The sequence below is a fragment of the Primulina eburnea genome, chromosome 13 (assembly GCF_022965805.1).
Source record: "Primulina eburnea isolate SZY01 chromosome 13, ASM2296580v1, whole genome shotgun sequence".
Lineage (NCBI taxonomy): Eukaryota > Viridiplantae > Streptophyta > Magnoliopsida > Lamiales > Gesneriaceae > Primulina > Primulina eburnea.
This window is the reverse complement of record NC_133113.1, coordinates 23,473,491-23,492,387: the sequence shown is the minus strand read 5'-3', so window position 1 is coordinate 23,492,387 and position 18,897 is coordinate 23,473,491. Positions and strand designations below refer to the sequence as shown.

The following is an 18,897-nucleotide window of genomic DNA, read 5'->3' as shown; positions in this document are numbered from 1 at the left end:
TGAGATTTTGGAGCAGCAGGGCCGAAGCCACACCGCACCTGCGGTGTTAGAGGTACAGCACCCGCGGTGCATTGAGAGGAAATTGGTGAAATTGAGCGAACAGACACCGCACCCGCGGTGATAACAGGACCGCACCCGCGGTGATGAGACCGCACCCGCGGTCATGCAGGGACCGCACCCGCGGTCTAAGAATTTCGGAAAATGCAAGATGTGTCGTGGGCACAGCGCACCCGCACCCTTACACTGCCGCACCCGCGATAGTGCGTGTCACTTGGAAAACATAACACTCGTCCCTTTGCATGCAATATTTGATATGTGTCTTCATTTCCTCCTTCATTCAGATTCAAGAACCGAGAGAGCTTAGAGGGAGGAGCTTTCATTCTTTTGATCTTTAACTTGAGAGTTTGAATGATTTAGCCATCCGATTTATATTCCGAGTTAAGATTTGTGATCCTTGCATCGAGGGCTAGCTAAGGATGTAAGTTTCGATTATTTTTAGCATGGTTCGAAATCTATGTATTGGGGAAATTATGATTTTGTTAGAAATATGTGTTCTTGGTATATCGAGCATCGTAGATTCGTTATCAGATTGATTTTCGGATATCGTATGCTTTTGTTCGAAATTCCAGCATGTATTATGTGAAGATTTTACAGATTCTAGCTGGTGGATTGATGTTTAGATGAGATTATGAGTTGTTGGGATTGATTATGATATTGTTATGTTGAGATTGAGTTACCGATATCAAAGACATACGCCGTTATGCCGTCAATTGTTACCGAGATGGGGTATTGACTTGTACAAGATTTTGATATGAGTTATATCTTGATAGAATGCATTGTTATATTGTCATTTCAGATTAGTTTTGACAGAGTGACATTCCGACTTCGAGACTTCGACCGACGATTCGACAAGAAAGGTATAATTCATGTGGTCACGGGATTGCACAACTCGATTCAGATTTGATACGAGTTTCCCTAAATCACATACTAGATTGTTATTACATTTGATTATGTAATGCCTTGTTTATTGATTTATATTCGAGTCCTGAGATAGGAGAGATTGGCAGACTTGCCAAAACTAGACGTTTCGGTGTATCGACGCATAGGAGCAGATTTGCTATATGTGTAGACCCCCGATACAGAGTTGACCGAAGTCTAGGAATAAGACGTACCGTTGCCCCGAGTGGTTGGGTAGGTAACAGACCGTCTTATTCACACCGGGATCCCTAGATTAGAAAAGAGTCGAGTCAAGATTTGAATGTTGAATACAGATTTGTATTCTACTACATGTGTAGATTTATATTCATGTTACTTGATTTATGCTATGCATTTGTACATGATTATGACATTGCATGCATCCATGTTTTATACTGGGATATGTTCTCACCGGAGTTATCCGGCTGTTGTCGTGTCTGTATGTGTGCATGGCAACAGGTGGGGCAGGATCGGGGTCACGAGCTAGATGAGAGATGATGATAGCGTGGAGATCTCGGGCATTGCAGATTACTAGTGTTTTTTTATGAAACTTGTACTACTTATGTTTGTAGTTGTCATTTGAACACTAGTGTATGTTTGTACGAACAGACTTGTATGTACATTACGTTGTTTAATTTCTATCGAGATATGTTATGCTTTAGTTAAAACATTTGAATTAAAGTTAAAAGCAAAATTTTGACCCACATTTTCGAACAAAGATCCAATTAAATCCCAAAAGAATAGAGTTAGAGCCCGGGTCCCCACAACACGGGCAGTCATTTTCTACCGCTCGAGCGCCACATGTTCTGCCCTGCACACTGTTTCATCAAAGATTGCTCCAAAAACGGCTCTTCCGTTCATTATCTGAAAAGGTGGTAAACATGAAAATTGTAGCACTATGTCTTGGCTTGAATCTTCAACTTGTTGCAGGTCATTTGGAGGTCTGAGTAAAAAGTTATGCTTATTCTCCCAACATGTGTCAGTGAAAGAATGACGATACACACGAAACACTTCGGGGCGCTTTAGGCTTGTCTTCCACAATGATTTGGACTAAACCCAAAACATGAAAGTTGTAGCATTATATCTTAGCTTTCTAATGTTGGTAACCTCACACAATTTGGAAAAATATTCAAGTCATTATGCTAAAACCCGTAAAACTACCATATTTTCATCTCATTTCCTACCAACTTCATTACACTATTTCTACCTACACATCTTACTATCACTATTTAGACATATATTCATTCTCAATACACCATGAAAAATATAAAAATAATGTTCAATCTCAATCATCACGTGAAATCTAATGAGCTAAATAACTATATAATAAACGACATAAACGCATTATTATCATTTTTACGAGTATCCGGGCATTACAATTGATCAGCAGAAAATTTTGACTTTCGAAATTTTCATTTTTATTATATGAACGGGATTTGACCATCGATGCATCGGTGCTGGTAGATCATCGATCGAGGTTATAATGAGTTTACAATTATGCATTTAGTAAATTTAGAATCTACTGATTAATTAATAAGTAGTTTTGACTATTAAGTGCAAAATTTTTATGAAATATTCTAAATGAATCTAAAATTAATTAATTAATAGTTTCGAATTTTATACTTGTCTATAATATATAAATGTATGTATGTTGGTTTTGCATGGTATTTTCAGGAAAAGAGAATGCTACACACTTGAAATTTGAAAATTTAAGGTAGGGAAACTTTGTTATGGGCAAAATTTCTGGGATTTCGAAAGGATTTCATGAAATTCTTGTGGGAAAGGAGCATCCGGTTATCTTTTACTCTTATATTTCAAAATTTTAAAATAAAATATATACTATCGTCTCAGTTTTATTAGAGACTTTCCATTATTTTTACAGAAGGGTTTGAAGATAAGTCTGTTGTTCATTATGATATATTAGATAATTCTATATTTTGAGCATTAAATTTTTCATCAATGAATATTTTACAGGAAAAAGTAAACGATTTATATGTAATTTATCCATTAAACAAAGAATCTAATGTCGCTCATGAATCATGATGCTTGTATATATCTGTCTGCACCCTACACTAAGTGAGTTAATTGATTGAAAAACAATATATATATATATATATATATATAGACACATAGACACACACACACACAGAGAGACACATACATATATGCCTGCTAAGCTAGTTAATTAATTAGTTGAAAAACAATATATATAATTTTGATATTTTGTCCATTAACAGTACTCATATTTGTGCCCACTTAATTATATACATTCATATATAGCGTGAGAACAGCACGGTTGATGAACAACATATCGTGAAATGGGCATAGAGGAACGCATGAGATGCACTGATTCTCGCAACCCTGCTTTATTAACAAATAAAAAAATTTGTAGGTCTCAACAACTGCGAATAATTCCTTTTGTATAATTTTTCAGTAATGAAGGAATGAGTCATTCATTCTCAATAATTTTTATTTCACATCAGTGGAATGCATGAATCTAACGATCGAATATATGTGTGTATGTGTAAAATAATACGTAAACATTGTGAAACTTATTATATGTGCCATGAGTCTTCATTTTAAAGTATTTAGTTTAGTTAAGTTATTTTACAAAATTAGCTAGGCATGGTAGAAAACTAATAGAGAATATAAAGAAGTTGATGATATATATGAGATTTTTTTTAAAAAAAAATGAAGGTTCTTAATTATATCTAGCTATTTTTCTTCAATTGTTGAAATCGATTTTGAAAGTAATACTGAATAAAAATGCTAGAAAAAATGCAAGATGTTAAGGAATATTTTTGTGATTTTGAAAATAGCTTCACCCACGTACCAGAGTAGTTAATCTAGATGGTTTAACTTTAATATATAGAATAAAATATATTTGCGTGTGTATATATATATATATAGTGATATCCATCTCACCATTTGGTCCCATGTGGCAAGTGATGTGGCGACGGGCTGGAATTTTTCTTTAAAAAATACGAACTTCTCCAAAACACCATCGATGTCGGCCAATTCTATCCTACTCCGGGAGATTTATTCCCTGTCACTAAATAATATATATACGTCTAGCATTTAAAAATAGTTACAATAATTTTATTAGCGTTTATAAATGGGTAGAACATAAAATTTCTTATAATAATTAAATTTTAACATATTGATTTTTTACAATTTATATGATTCTAACACAAAAATAAAAATAATAGAAATAAAAATCTCAAACCTCAAACGTAAAAATTTTACTATCAAATAAAAATTTCACGTAATTTTTAAATATAAAATATTAAGTTTTAAAATTTGAGAATAATAATAATAATAATAATAATAATAATAATAATAATAATAATAATAATATAACACATGTTATATACATGAAACGAAATTAGTTTGGTTGATTTTTGGTTAAAGTAGTGTGAAATGTAATAATAATAATTAAAAAAAAAAAAGACATGTGTAAGAAAAAATGTAAAGGGGAGTAAATCTCCCGGAGTAGGATAGAATTGGCCATCGATGTCTGCCAAAATTTTCTGATCTCCGTCGGTTTCTCTTCTCAAATCTCTCCAATCACTCAGGTTTCCTCGTCTCATACTTGTCCAACATTTTGTGGCCGACTACCCTAGCCCCGTCGATGTCGCCCTGTTAAGATAAAAGTTGACTTATTTTTTGATGATAACAAACTAAAATGAGGGACATAGATCGACGTCATTATTAAACTGATGTATAAAAAGAGTTGATAAATCCTTTAAAAAAATTGTATATGAGTCAACTAAACTGGTTTGGATTGATGAGCCTAAGGAAAAGTATTGGTGTTCGATCGAGATTTCTAAATCAGTTAGGTTATTTCTATTCACGATCAATCGAGTTGTATATTGACTGATATGAAGACATTATGTGTACAACAACCAGTCATCTTAAAGTTTAATTTGAACATGACGAGAAAAGACAAATCTATATCTCTCTATGAATGAAATAAAGGACCCTTTGGTTACCATGTCTAGTTAGTATCCAAGGAAATTGATTTTTTACTACTATATTTGGAAAGACGAAAAGGGCACGTGACATTCTCTACGATTTTGTTGGTTATCTAGTAAAACTGTGAGTGTCGTTCGAATTTATTAACGTTGGAGTCATTATCTGTAAAAGAAAGAATGCATCAGAATGTGAACAACCGAAATTTTTGAATCCTTGCATACTCGAGAACATTTCTTGAAGTTCTATCAACATCCAAAAGAGCTATTATGTTAAGATGATTTGCACAAGTTAAAGGATCATTTTGTGTACTATTTCAATCTCATTTAGTGTTTGTATATTCAAACTGATTTATGTAGTGAGAAGTTTGTAACTGTCATAAACCTATTTATGAACAGATAAAATTTGATGTGTATTTGCTAAGAGTTTCATATCAATAAGATTGTTGAACCGGTCTGAATTGTGTTTGTACAAAAGGTTGTTATACTAATCAAATCTTCTAGTAGAACTCTTCTGGAAATAGAAGAATGAGCTAGAGACATAAAAAAACTTGTTTTTCGAACTTCCATAAACAAACTCTTGACTCGTTTTACTTTTCGAACTTTAAAACTTTTTTTGTTGCTCAAAACATGTAGTTTGATCAAGAAATTAACTCGAGCTGCCAATTTAATTTGTAGAATATTATAATTAAATCAAGAACTTAGATAACAAATTGTCTGCAATACATAATATTCACGTATTATAATACACGTATATAGTCCCTAATATATCGAAACAGACAGAGTGCAGTTCTCTAAATATATATCTTTTTTTAACACCGATTATATATTGTTGGTATATAAATATATCTCTAATTTCAAGATTCAACTAAAAAAAATCAATACTATTCCACAATATATCGGAATTTTTTTAAAAAAAAAATATTGGGAAAAATGTTGTATAGTCTTCATGTAGGTTGAATTTTTTCTTTGGTTACAAAACGAGCACAAATCCTTTGTATGATTCGTTTCTTTCAAGAAAAGACCAGAGGATGGACCAAAAATTGTTTATTCTATGTAATAAACTTTATATATGAAAGGAATATTTTATTCTTTTATTATTTTGCTAAATTGATATTATCAATTTATGATTTTGTCTTTCTAGATTATTAAATCTTGCTTGATTTAATTTAAATGATAATATCTTGGTTTACTTATTTGTAGACTATGAGATCTTGCTTTATTTATCTATAGATATTATAGTATTTGTTTTTAATATGATTTGTATCTCCAAGATATTTTATCTTTATTTGAAAGTGTTTTTTATCTAATGAAAATCTTGTTTCCATATTTTGTAGGACACTTTTATGGAATAAATTTTAGCTCAAACTATTGATATAAATATGGATACCCTTGCAGCCGTACAGTGGGGTTTTTTGGAGAGGAGAGAGTTGGACTAGGAAGCTTTTGACATAGAAGAAATTACAAAAGTCCAACATATATTTGCTCTACATTTTATGTGATCGGGTTGTCACTTTATTGTGTAGGTGCTGAAGTTTTGTGTGATTGTGGATCACTTTGTTGTGAAGAGAAGCTGCTGGAGTTTTTGGGAGTCTTCGGGAAGGTCGGCAGAGGAGTTCTTACATAGAAGAATATACGAAAGCCGAGCCTATTTTTGATGAGAAGTTTTCGTGTGATCGATTGATCACTTTGCAATGCAGAAAGCTGCTGGAGCATTTTCTGAACACACAAGTTCAGTATTGGAGATTTTCGTGTGAAGTGTTTGAGTGATTGATTCACAGATTTTCCGTGTTGCCAAGACTCGGAGACAACACTGACGCAGAGTGTTGGACGAAGAGTGGTTGTGTTTGTTTTAAGCAATACGTTTTTATTTAATGCATCTAGTCTTTATGTGGTTTGTTTTGATGCATTTTTAATCCTTGGAGTGTCAAGGAATTTGGTTTTGTTTTCTCACTAGTATTGTTTTGGTGTAAACGATTTACATAATTTTTCTAGTGAATTTTTTGCCATGAGGCATCGCACAAGTATTCGTACTTGTGCATAATTTAAATCTGGTGTTAATTTATTAAAGTTATATTTGTGTGTTAAATACTTAACTTCCGCTGCCGTGTTGCGTACAGTGTTGACAGCACTGGACACAACACTAACTTCTGATATACACATTATAATAATGTTAATATATTTATTTCCTGTACAACAATTCCTTACAAGTGGTATCAGAGCCAACGCTTGATACATTAAGTGATTGATTCTGGTTTATTGTTGTTTTTGTTTGCAGGAAACTTTATAGAATCTCAATGGACGTTCTGCCTACAAACACTGTTGTTTTGAAGGAAAAATGCCGGCTGCAACTCAACCCGCACGGTGTTGCCTCTGGTGTTGCAACACCGGGCCGCAACACCACTTCAAAATCCTTGTGTCTCAATGCTAAATCTCACGGTGACTCAGGTAATCATGAAATTCAGGATAATGATTCTGATGAACTCACATTTGAATGTGTGCAGGATATGTATGAGGAGCTATACGAAGATTGGATCAAAAGAAATAAAATAAATTCCATCCTCTCTAAGGATAATGCTGATCTGAAAGAATCTGTGTCTCGACTTGAAGTTGTGCTTAGCAAGAAGGATCTTGAATTGTGCAAAGTCAAGGAGGAGCTTGAGAAGGCCTCAAAGACTCTTGCAAAATTCAACTCAAGTTCGTCAAAACTTGACTCAATGCTAACTATGGGAAAGGACACCATAACTGGTCTTGGATATGTTGAAAGCACATATGAACATGGTGAAACTTCCAATTCTAAATCAAAATCAACCATGTTTGTAAAGGCAAGCGAAGATTGCTCTGTCCCCTTAACAGTGAAACCTCCCATGAACACTCTGTCAATCTCAAAGCAAGCCTCGGAACAAATGTTGAAACAAAACAGAGCTTCCTCTTCTCATTTGAAAGTTGACCCGCCAGTGAAGATGCCACAAACCAAGAAGCAAGTGTCAACTTGTAAATCAAAGCAAAGAAAGCGACATTTTATATGACACTACTGCTATAAGCCTGGGCACATCAGACCCTTCTGCTACAAACTAAGAGACGACTACCTGAATTGGAAATCAAATCGGGTGTTGCCCACCGTGTTGTCCAACACCAGGCGCAACACCGCAGTCAAGAAATCTTCCACAAGGAAAGTTTGGGTGCCTAAAACTGTTATTCGATGCAATATCATTTATACTTCTTTAAAAACTGACATTGCAGGTGCATGGTACTTTGACAGTGGGTGCTCACACCACATGACAGGATCTAAAGAACACCTCACGGATTATGTTGAAATAAAAAGTGGGAGTGTAACCTATGGTGGTGGTTCTAAAGGAAGAATTGTAGGCAAAGGAACCCTGAACGTTGATGGGCTTCCTGAACTTCACAATGTTCTACATATTGAAGGACTTAACTCAAACTTAATAAGCATAAGTCAACTTTGTGATGATGATTTACATGTTAAGTTCAATAAAAATAATTGTGAAGTTTTTAATGATTCCAATGTTTTTGTAATGTCAGGTACTCGTTCTACTGAAAATTGCTATCAATTGGGAGAAGGTGATGATTGCCGAAGTGCCAAGGTGAGTGATTTAGACATATGGCATCAAAAACTGGGACACGTGAGTATCAATATCTTGAAGAATCTGCGTAAGTTTGATGCTGTGAGAGGTATGTCCAATTTAAATTTAGGTGTTGTGTATGTCTGTGGTCCATGCCAGAAAAGTAAACAAACCCGTGTTGCGCACCCGGTGTTGCAACACTTTGGGACAACACAGTGCCTTGAACTTTTGCATATGGATATACTGGGTCCAATGGATGTTGAGAGCTTGGGTGGTAAGAAATTTTCGTTTGTTTGTGTTGATGATTTTTCTCATTTTACTTGGGTAAGTTTTCTTAGAGAAAAATCAGATACATTTGATGCTTTTAAGAAGTTGCATGCTAGGATAAAAAATCTGTATGATATGAGGGTGGTTAAAATCAGAACCGATCATGGTGAGGAGTTTGAAAATTCTCATTTTATTTCTTTGTGCCATAAGAAAGGTATCACTCATGATTATTCTTCTCCGAAGACCCCTCAAAAAATCGGCATAGCTGAAAGGAAAAATCGAACCCTCCTAGAAATGGCTCGGGTCATGCTTAGTTCTAAGAATGTGTCAAAATGTTTTTGGGCCGAAGCTTTAAATACGGCATGTCACATTTCCAACCGTGTTTATTTAAGGAGTGGTTCTACAATGACCTCATATGAGATTATAATGGGAAGAAAACCAAACCTTAAATATTTTCATATTTTTGGATGTGTAGGTTATGTGTTGAATGATAGAGATCATCTAGCTAAATTTGATTCAAAAAGTGATAAATGTCTTTTTCTTGGATACTCTACAAATGGTCGTGCTTATCGTGTATTTAATCTGAGAACTAGGACTACAATGGAATCAATTAACGTTGTGTTCGATGATCTTGCAGATCTGACAGTTAAAACACCGGAGGCTGATGTAGAAGAATGGCTGGATATAAGTGAGGCACTGACCAGAAACAGTGTTGAGTCTGGTGTTGAAACCAGTGAGGCAACACCAAGCACAACACCGCCTCTGAACCAAACAGAAACTATGGATAATGATTACAATGATAATGATGATGTGGTGATCAATTGTGAAAAAGAAATTCCCAGCAAGATTCAGAAAAATCATCCATCATCACAAATCATTGGTGAATTACATGATGGTGTGCAAACAAGAAACAAAGAAAAGGTGGACTACCGCAAAATGATTGGTTTAATCTGCATGGGCTCCACGGGTATGGTACGGTAGGTTAGCTGACAATCTGATAAACTTGGGCTTCAAACGAGGTGAGGTTGATAAAACCCTTTTCATTCAAAAACTGAAATCTGATATTTTGATCTGTCAAGTATATGTAGATGATATTATTTTCGATTCTTCATCTCAAATACTTGTGAATAACTTTGTGGATTGCATGTCATCACAGTTCAAAATGAGCATGGTAGGAGAACTAAATTTCTTTCTTAGATTACAAGTTAAGCAATTACATGATGGTATATTGTGACAACTCAAGTGTTATAGACATTTCTAAGAATCCTATTCAACACTCTCGAACAAAACACATAGACATAAGACGTCACTTTATTCGAGATTTGGTTGAAAAAGGCGTAATTCGACTGGAATTTGTTAGGACTGAGAATCAACTGGCTGATATATTCACGAAACCTTTGGATTTTGAGAGATTTTCCAATCTTTGGAAATCTCTCAGCATGTGTGTACTTTAAAAGATAAACATTTGTTCAGTGTTGTCCGTGGTGTTGCCAACACCAGAGACAACATCCGTTTGTGCATGATCATTACTAGGATATTAGGCATACTGCATATTCATAATCATCCTATTTATTTGTGCAATGACTGAACAGTGAAGGCAAATTTCTGAAAGGTACCCTCTGAGCGTTCATACTTCCAATCGTATGTTGAGAAATAGATTTTGCTCAAATCCAAGGCATTGAGTAGTTGAGGACATTCATGAAAATCGCGATCTTGTCTAAAGTGAAAGGATGACTTGGAAAATGTGAGCAAAAGGAGAAAAACAGAAAAGAGGTAAATAAAAAAAAAAAATTAGAAGAAAATGGAAAAAGCTACCTAGAGGAGTCCATTGAAGATCGTTCTTCTACTGTGGGAGCTACCACTTCTAAGTAAAAATAGTAATGGAAAAAGCTACCTAGGGGAGTCCATTGAAGACCGTTCTTCTAGTGTGGGAGCTACCATTTCTGAATCAAAATAAAATTTTATGGAAGTTTGAATAAAACTCAGTGGCGTTGCCAGGAGGTGTTGCCAACACCAAGTTCTGACACAGCACAGTTTATACACTGCCTGACATTTTGATAATTCATCATATTGGAGGCATATTTAGGACATGCATATTGATTTTTGTTTCGTGAATTCATCGTGTGCAGTGACATATCAGTGTTGACCTATGACAGTTGATAAAAACCTTGATTACCTAGATTTTGAATTTATGTGTATACTTGTGTCAGTGAGTTATAATCGACGTGGGTTTTACTGGATTTTCTTTTGAAATCGTCGTAACACGAGTTTGAATCAATTTTACTGTTTGATTTTGGGATAGAATCGTTATGAGTGTTTTGGGTAAATTTCGGAAATATTACATTTACCATGCGGTTTTTTTTTGAGCTGAAGGATTGAATCGGTGTATTGTTTTTGTTAGAGTAAGAGCATATATGTTTTGTTATAGTCTGATTTTGGAACTTGGCTTACATTCTGGCCAAAAAGGGGGAGTATGAGGACCAAAAATGCAAAAGAATGATGCTGAGTATCTAGAGTTGCTGAGCTTGAATGAATACTTATACTCTGTCTTTAATGCTCTTTTTAGGTTGCTTTACATGATTAATGAATTTCTCATTCGTATGACTTCTTATGTTTTCAGGTGTTCTAATGATGGTGTTGACAACACTGTCAACAACACCAGTGCTCTAACATGTTTAATTCAGGGGGAGATGAACTTTGACTCAGGGGGAGACACACTCCAATGCAGGGGGAGCTTAACTGACTGCGATGCTAACCAAGATTATCATTTTTGGATGTTTTGTCCAGAAAGGCAAAAAGGGGGAGATTGAAAGGAATATTTTATTCCTTTATTATTTTGCTAAATTGATATTATCAATTTATGATTTTGCCTTTCTAGATTATTAAATCTTGCTTGATTTAATTTAAATGATAATATCTTGGTTTACTTATTTGTAGACTATGAGATCTTGCTTTATTTATCTATAAATATTATAGTATTTGTTTTTAATATGATTTGTATCTCCAAGATATTTTATCTTTATTTGAAAGTGTTTTTTATCTAATGAAAATCTTGTTTCCATATTTTGTAGGACACTTTTATGGAATAAATTTTAGGTCAAACTATTGATATAAATATGGATACCCTTGCAGCCGTACAGTGGGGTTTTTTGGAGAGGAGAGATTTGGACTAGGAAGCTTTTCACATAGAAGAAATTACAAAAGTCCAACATATATTTGCTCTACATTTTTATGTGATCGGGTTGTCACTTTATTGTGTAGGTACTGAAGTTTTGTGTGATTGTGGATCACTTTGTTGTGAAGAGAAGCTGCTGGAGTTTTTGGGAGTCTTCGGGAAGGTCGGCAGAGGAGTTCTTACATAGAAGAATATACGAAAGCCGAGCCTATTTTTGATGAGAAGTTTTCGTGTGATCGATTGATCACTTTGCAATGCAGAAAGCTGCTGGAGCATTTTCTGAACACACAAGTTCAGTATTGGAGATTTTCGTGTGAAGTGTTTGAGTGATTGATTCACAGATTTTCCGTGTTGCCGATTGGTGTTGCCAACACTCGGAGACAACACTGACGCAGAGTGTTGGACGAAGAGTGGTTGTGTTTGTTTTAAGCAATACGTTTTTATTTAATGCATCTAGTCTTTATGTGGTTTGTTTTGATGCATTTTTAATCCTTGGAGTGTCAAGGAATTTGGTTTTGTTTTCTCACTAGTATTGTTTTGGTGTAAACGATTTACATAATTTTTCTAGTGAATTTTTTGCTATGAGGCATCGCACAAGTATTCGTACTTGTGCATAATTTAAATCTGGTGTTAATTTATTAAAGTTATATTTGTGTGTTAAATACTTAACTTCCGCTGCCGTGTTGCGTACAGTGTTGACAGCACCGGACACAACACTAACTTCTGATATACACATTATAATAATGTTAATATATTTATTTCCTGTACAACAATTCCTTACAATATATATTCTTGTTCAAAGCAATGTACCTGATTCTTAATTATATATACACAAACTTTCTTCGTGGTCCCTTCAATTTTTTTTTCCTGTAATTAATTTAAAAATATAAAAGTTGTGTGATATAGCATCCTTTTCTACTTTTCTTGCATTATAGGCAAGTGTTTTTTTGAACAAGTATTTCTAAGAAAAGGTATCAATATTCCGAACTCCTTCCATACTTGTCGGGAGTTACATCACACCAGTGAATGTCGTTTTTACTTGGGAAACTCCATATTTTCATTGATGCCTATGTTTGTTTCAGTTTTGTTACATTTAAGCATAAGCATGAAATTTATAAATTTTTGAAAATATTAAAATCGTGAAACGATAAAATCCACAGTTCGGAATTCTGAAAGGATGGAAGTCAAAATTATTTTAAATGAAAATATAACTCATAATCATATGTGACCAATACATTAAATCATTCACATGCTACTAACACAAAAATCATAAAAAAAAAAAAAAGGACTCTTACAAGTTATATATTTTTGAGTTTTGAAATCTGTAAAGTCCTACAGCATAAGTATATTGCAGATTTTTCTATCTTATCTGTAGTGTTAACCCTATGATGTGATGAAATTTTGGTACATAAAATATCGACAAATAATTTCAATTTATATAAATTTTTGAAAAACTCACATAATCTAATGATATCGAGATATTCGGATAATTATTTTGGTGAAGGAGTATAGACTAACTCGTGTATTGCTTAGAAATTCCATGTTTTCCGGCCAAGTCTGAATTTACTTTTTCTGAAGTTTGTTGTAGTGGTCAAGTAAACTTTTTAAAATTTAAAGCCGGCCTAGTTATGAATAAATAAATAAAAATAGTTTTTTTATTATTATAGAAGAGAAATAAGAAAAATATAAATATTAAAAATTCAAGCTCGAGCTCATAACTTGTCCATAAATTCTTCCTTTACCAACTCTGATCAAGAAAACACGACAAAGAAAATAATTTTTTTATCAACATTCAACCACTGTTTCATCTGATTTACAATAAGCACTCAATAAAATCTCCAAACAACGCCCTAAAGAATGATTTCACACAAAAACACAAAACTCAGGCAGAAAAAACTTATGTAATGAGCTCAAGGCATTGACTTTGCCTTCTTACATTATCTATGAAACCTCAATCATGTCAAAGATAAATTATGTGGACAAGGTAAATTCTGGACGAAACCGAAAAATCCAACAATATGTCGAAAACCGAAGGATTAGCACCTTCGATTTAAAGATATGCACATTTTTTTCTCGGTGATTTGAAGCGAAGATGAAGCACTAGGAATCCACCAAACTCTAACACTTCTATCAAGGCTTCCACTATATAGCATGAATCCACATCCTACTCTTGTTGGTGATGCTTGCAAGCATTTAATTGGTCCTTCATGTCCTTGGATCACCATGTGTCTACTTAGCATCCCATTCATTTCTCTCTTCCATATACTAATAGTCCTATCAGCTGAACCACTGCATAAGTAATCTCCCATCAAACACATACACAGAACTGCCATTTTATGAGCTTTCACCTCGCAAATCATCCTCCAGCTATCCATATCTTGATTCCCAATCCATCCCATTATGTATCCATCCGAACCCCCTCCGAAAACGACCTTCGAATCATCTGAAACCACCACAGAATTCAATGAAATGTCCTTGTGGCCCTCCAAGATTCCTTTGAGACAATGCATTTTGTTCTTCCCTTCTATCCCCCAAGCCTTGATCTTCCCATCCGCAGAGGCGGAATACACTACCCCTTTGCTTGAACAAAGCCCGTTTATTGCGTCATCATGAGCTTTGATGGATTCCAAACACTTGAAATCTGATGTCCTCCAAACTTTAAGAGTCTTGTCCCAAGAACCGGAGTATAATAGCCCGTTTGAGAAGGCTAAACAAGAAATGCTATCTGCGTGTTCGATCCACAAACGCTTGTGATGCCGCCTAGTTTGGACATAATTACCTTGACTCATAAACTTGCCTAAATAGTCTTTAGTAGTTGGAAGAGTGTCAACTAGTTTAATCACATTTTCGGAGCTTCTTGAAACTTTCCATACTCTGATTCTACTATCCTGATGTGCTGTAAAAACCCGATTTCCTGCGGTGATCAGAGCCTTGACCGAGCCGTCGCCTTGCCCGAATTTAGCAAACTTTCTCAAATCAGGCTGTTGCCAAACAATGATATCTTTTCCCTGTGAAGCACTGAGAATGAATTCTCCACACAAGGCTAAGCAAGAAACCGATCCAATATGCCCAGAAAGAACTGCCAAAGATTTGTAGGATTCAAAGACTGAAATGGGTGAGCTTGGAATCTTGAAATTGGGATTCTCCAATCCGAATCGAAATGATGTCTCGAGGCTATCATCTGTATCACTACTGCTTCTCCCGCTGCTGTTGCTCGGTGTTGAGGTAGAAGACAACAACGGAGTCGCCAAAATCGTATCTTGAATCGAAGGACCCTTCGGGTGGATCATTTTCTTGATCGAACAAGTGTTTAAAAAAGTGGGCAAAAGGATTTTTACAACAAAGGAATGAATCAAGGCGAAAGAGAGACACAGATTCAAGAGAATGAGCTCAAAATCGAAATTAAAGGAAGTACTATATAAAAGCAAAATCAGAGAGACGTTGCGGGAATTTCCCAAAAAATCAAACAAATTATATAACAAAAATTACGAAAGACAGTCCAGGGCTCGAGAGAGAGGAGCGGAGTTGAGATTATTTGCCCAGAAAATTAGAGCATATTCAACGAGAAAAAGGGGGGGAGGTTCAACGGCTACTTTTGACAAGAACAAAGCTACCAAACTTAATAAAGAAGGGGTATTTTGGGCCCTCAAGAATTTCTTATTCTTCTCTTTGCTGTAAAGTGTAGTAAACAGAATAATAATTAAATTCTTTATTAAATTTGAAAGCTTAAAAATATTTTTTAAAATTGATGTTCGATTGTTGTTTATTACCAGCTTTGCTAACGAGGGGCGAATTAGTCAGTCGATGGAGTAGGCGTGCCAAAACCCTGGAACGGGGGATTTTGTATTTTGCAGCCCACATGTAAACTGCCATGTTTTTTTCATGAATATTTTTTTCTTAAAAATAAAAAAATATTAAAATAATATATATTACAAAAATATTGTAAAACGTCGATTCTAGTAGCGGACGCTTGAGGCTGCAGTCTACATGTGGTATGTGTAAATTCTGCTATCCTGGATCACCTCTACATGTGGTGTGTGTGGTTGTAGGTGCACGAACTTGTCATTTTTTGTTGACTTTATTTCAGTATCAACTATTTGATTGTTGTATATATGCGAATTGATTATTTATATATATATTTTTATTCATACTCGCTAAATATATTACAAATTCAAGTTCAGCAAATTTTGCGCAAATTTCATTTTCAATTTATAAACATTTGAAGAAGGTAAAGAGCTCTTATATTACGTATTATATTGTACGAGTTAAGCATTCAGATAATCTTAACTTTGTGATATTTCACAGAAATAATATACACAATCTTATATTGTCATATTTAAATCATATGGTATTATATGATGTTCTATAATGTAGCTTTCATGTATATGATAATCATCTTATTACTGTTCTTGTTGAACGTTGGTGACGTGAGACTAACACATTTCACTTTAGATGCGGTGAGGCTATAATTACTTTACAAGGTGTTTATGTCAGTTTGGGGTCTGAAAATCGATGGAGAGTCGGTGACTAGAGTATATTATTCACAGAAAATGACTGAATGACAACATATTACAGAGTATTAGCATCACCTACTCTTAAAATCAAAATAATGATTACATTATCTTGTCTCAATGAAGAGAAACATCAGCCACATAAACAAACCTTTTTTATATTTGGCAAGAAATCATTGATGCATGCTAAGCGGTCTTTGAGGGAGATCTTAACTGGATCGGTTTCCACTGCTTCACGAGCACTCTTTGTTTTCTGCTATACTCTAATTCGTTAATAGCTAATTATAAATATGTTGCCAGCAAGCATATAAGAAATATTTTTTTGAGAGAAATTGTATCAAGAGTTTGGTATAAACTCAAAGTCTGCTAGTTCTTATCAGAAACATACAAACACTCCCGTGTTTTTTCAGAGGGAAGTGCTTGTATTTACCAATCTTCAAGCTCACATTTTTTGCTTTTCTTCGAATTTGCGAAAATAGCAAAAGATTTATGAAGCAGCTGATTCACAATACCTGGAGTCGTAGAAGAGAGTAAGGTAAACATCCAAAGAATGAAAAAAGCATCCCAAATTGCCATTGGAAGGATAAGAAAAGACAGAATTGCCTTACCTGAATTATCCCTCACAGCCCTTCAATCACTTCAAGTACTTCTGATAATATGAAGAAAATTCCTCCACGCAAAAACTTTCCAAGTCTGCCTGACAACATGCACCATAACCCATTGAAACAACGATGATGATCGACCTGATTCAGAACACTTAAAAACACAGACCCCAGTAGCCCTGACACCGATGGCAATCGACATACCAGAATGCCATCTCAAACATTCCCAATGTTATCACCAAGTGTGATACAGTTATGAAATTGAAGAACTTCTCTCCAGAACCTCGCGTGCTATAAAAACCAGAACATACCAAGCACCACAAATGCAAGAGACATGAACCATAGAAATATAAGAGGGGCCATTCTACTTGGCAGGTAATCAGTATAAATGAATACTCAAACTGAGATCATTCAATCTTAATCCAAAATCAATTTTATCATTACTCAGGGGACTCGTGACCTCCAAACTTTCTTTAATTCCTTTCTCATAGTCAACTCGGCGTTTCAGACATTGTTGTTTATTTTAGAAAAAATACAGCTCATTTACAGAATTAAACCAGGTACTCATTAAGCAAAATATATCATGATCATCAGCATTACAGGCCATATATGATAAGTTCTACTCATTTTCCAACAGCTTAGATTCACTATAAATATATACTGCGTCAAATAAAATAATAGCCGTTATGGGCAAATATTTTCGGTCATCATCGTCTTCTATGGTTATACAAAACCCAAGAAACTTATAACCAGAAGACTAGAAACAACACAAAAACGATCGACATGCATGATTCAAACTCCAAGAGACCCAATATGTAAAAAATATCAAAACCCAAAAATTAATCAAACTTTAGCCTACATGTCAATATCAATATTCATATTCATGATTAAGCATCGAAGGAGCATAATGGATGTGGAAAATAGGATTTATCAAGACAACATGTTACAATCGGGTGATTGGTTAGAAGAGTTTGTTCAAAAATTCAATTGGGTTAACATTTTTTAACTTAAAAATTTTTGTCAAGTAAATATGAGTTGACTGATGAGATAAGTTTTATGCCGAAGAAAACTAAACTGACAGATTGAACAATAAAAAATGGCTAAGTAAGAAAACAATTAGATTATCAAGAGTAAGCTGACTCAAATGTAAATTACACGAAGATGTTTTTGGATGTTCGGATATTTGAATAACTCATACGTCATCCCTTCTTTCTTGTGGGAAGGAAGTTCAGAAGGCTTTGAAGATTACAATTTTTATAGCAACCCGATTCAGTTTGACTTTATCACTACCTAACTAAAACTCCTAGTTTAGCTTACTTAAACAAAACTGAACAATACACTAAATGTCAGTTTACAAGTATTTTGAAATGAAAATATTAAGCACACATTGATTTTCAATGATCTGATATAGTACTTTAGCGAGTGCTAAAAAGTCTTGAAAGCAGTTGGGCTATTGAAAGTTCGAATACTTCGATTTATGCGATGATTCAAGATAGTCTAACTTATTTACAAGTTCTTCTATTTATATAATTGGATCAAAGCGTTAGTAAAATCAAATATTATATTCATTCTAAATATGTTAGCCCCTAATCCCGGCTTTTTCCACGTCACTGTACTTTCTGACAATTCGTACACTGTAAGTAGTACTCTTGGATTTCTGAAAATTTAAATATTGTTTATGGAAGACTTTATCCAATAATTCAACTTTGTAATTCTCAGTAGTCTAACTGATTCTTCAGAGAACGTTTCTTCATTTACTCAACTATCTTTTAGTCAAGTCGGTCTTCAGCTATTAGTTCGGTAGACCTAGAT

At 34.4% G+C, this 18,897-nt stretch overlaps 1 protein-coding gene across 1 annotated transcript; it reads right to left on the bottom strand.

Annotated features, from left to right (window-relative positions):
* Nucleotides 1-13,738: 13,738 nt before the first annotated feature.
* Nucleotides 13,739-15,612, bottom strand: LOC140810822 (protein JINGUBANG-like). Its single transcript, XM_073168714.1, has one exon. The coding sequence runs from the start codon at nt 15,260-15,262 to the stop codon at nt 14,009-14,011; it is 1,254 nt and encodes a 417-aa protein (XP_073024815.1). The 5' UTR covers nt 15,263-15,612; the 3' UTR covers nt 13,739-14,008.
* Nucleotides 15,613-18,897: the final 3,285 nt, after the last annotated feature.

Bases quoted from the DNA above. Each gene is read 5' to 3' on its own strand.
- LOC140810822 (XM_073168714.1), bottom strand. From the start codon at position 15,262: ATGATCCACCCGAAGGGTCCTTCGATTCAAGATACGATTTTGGCGACT.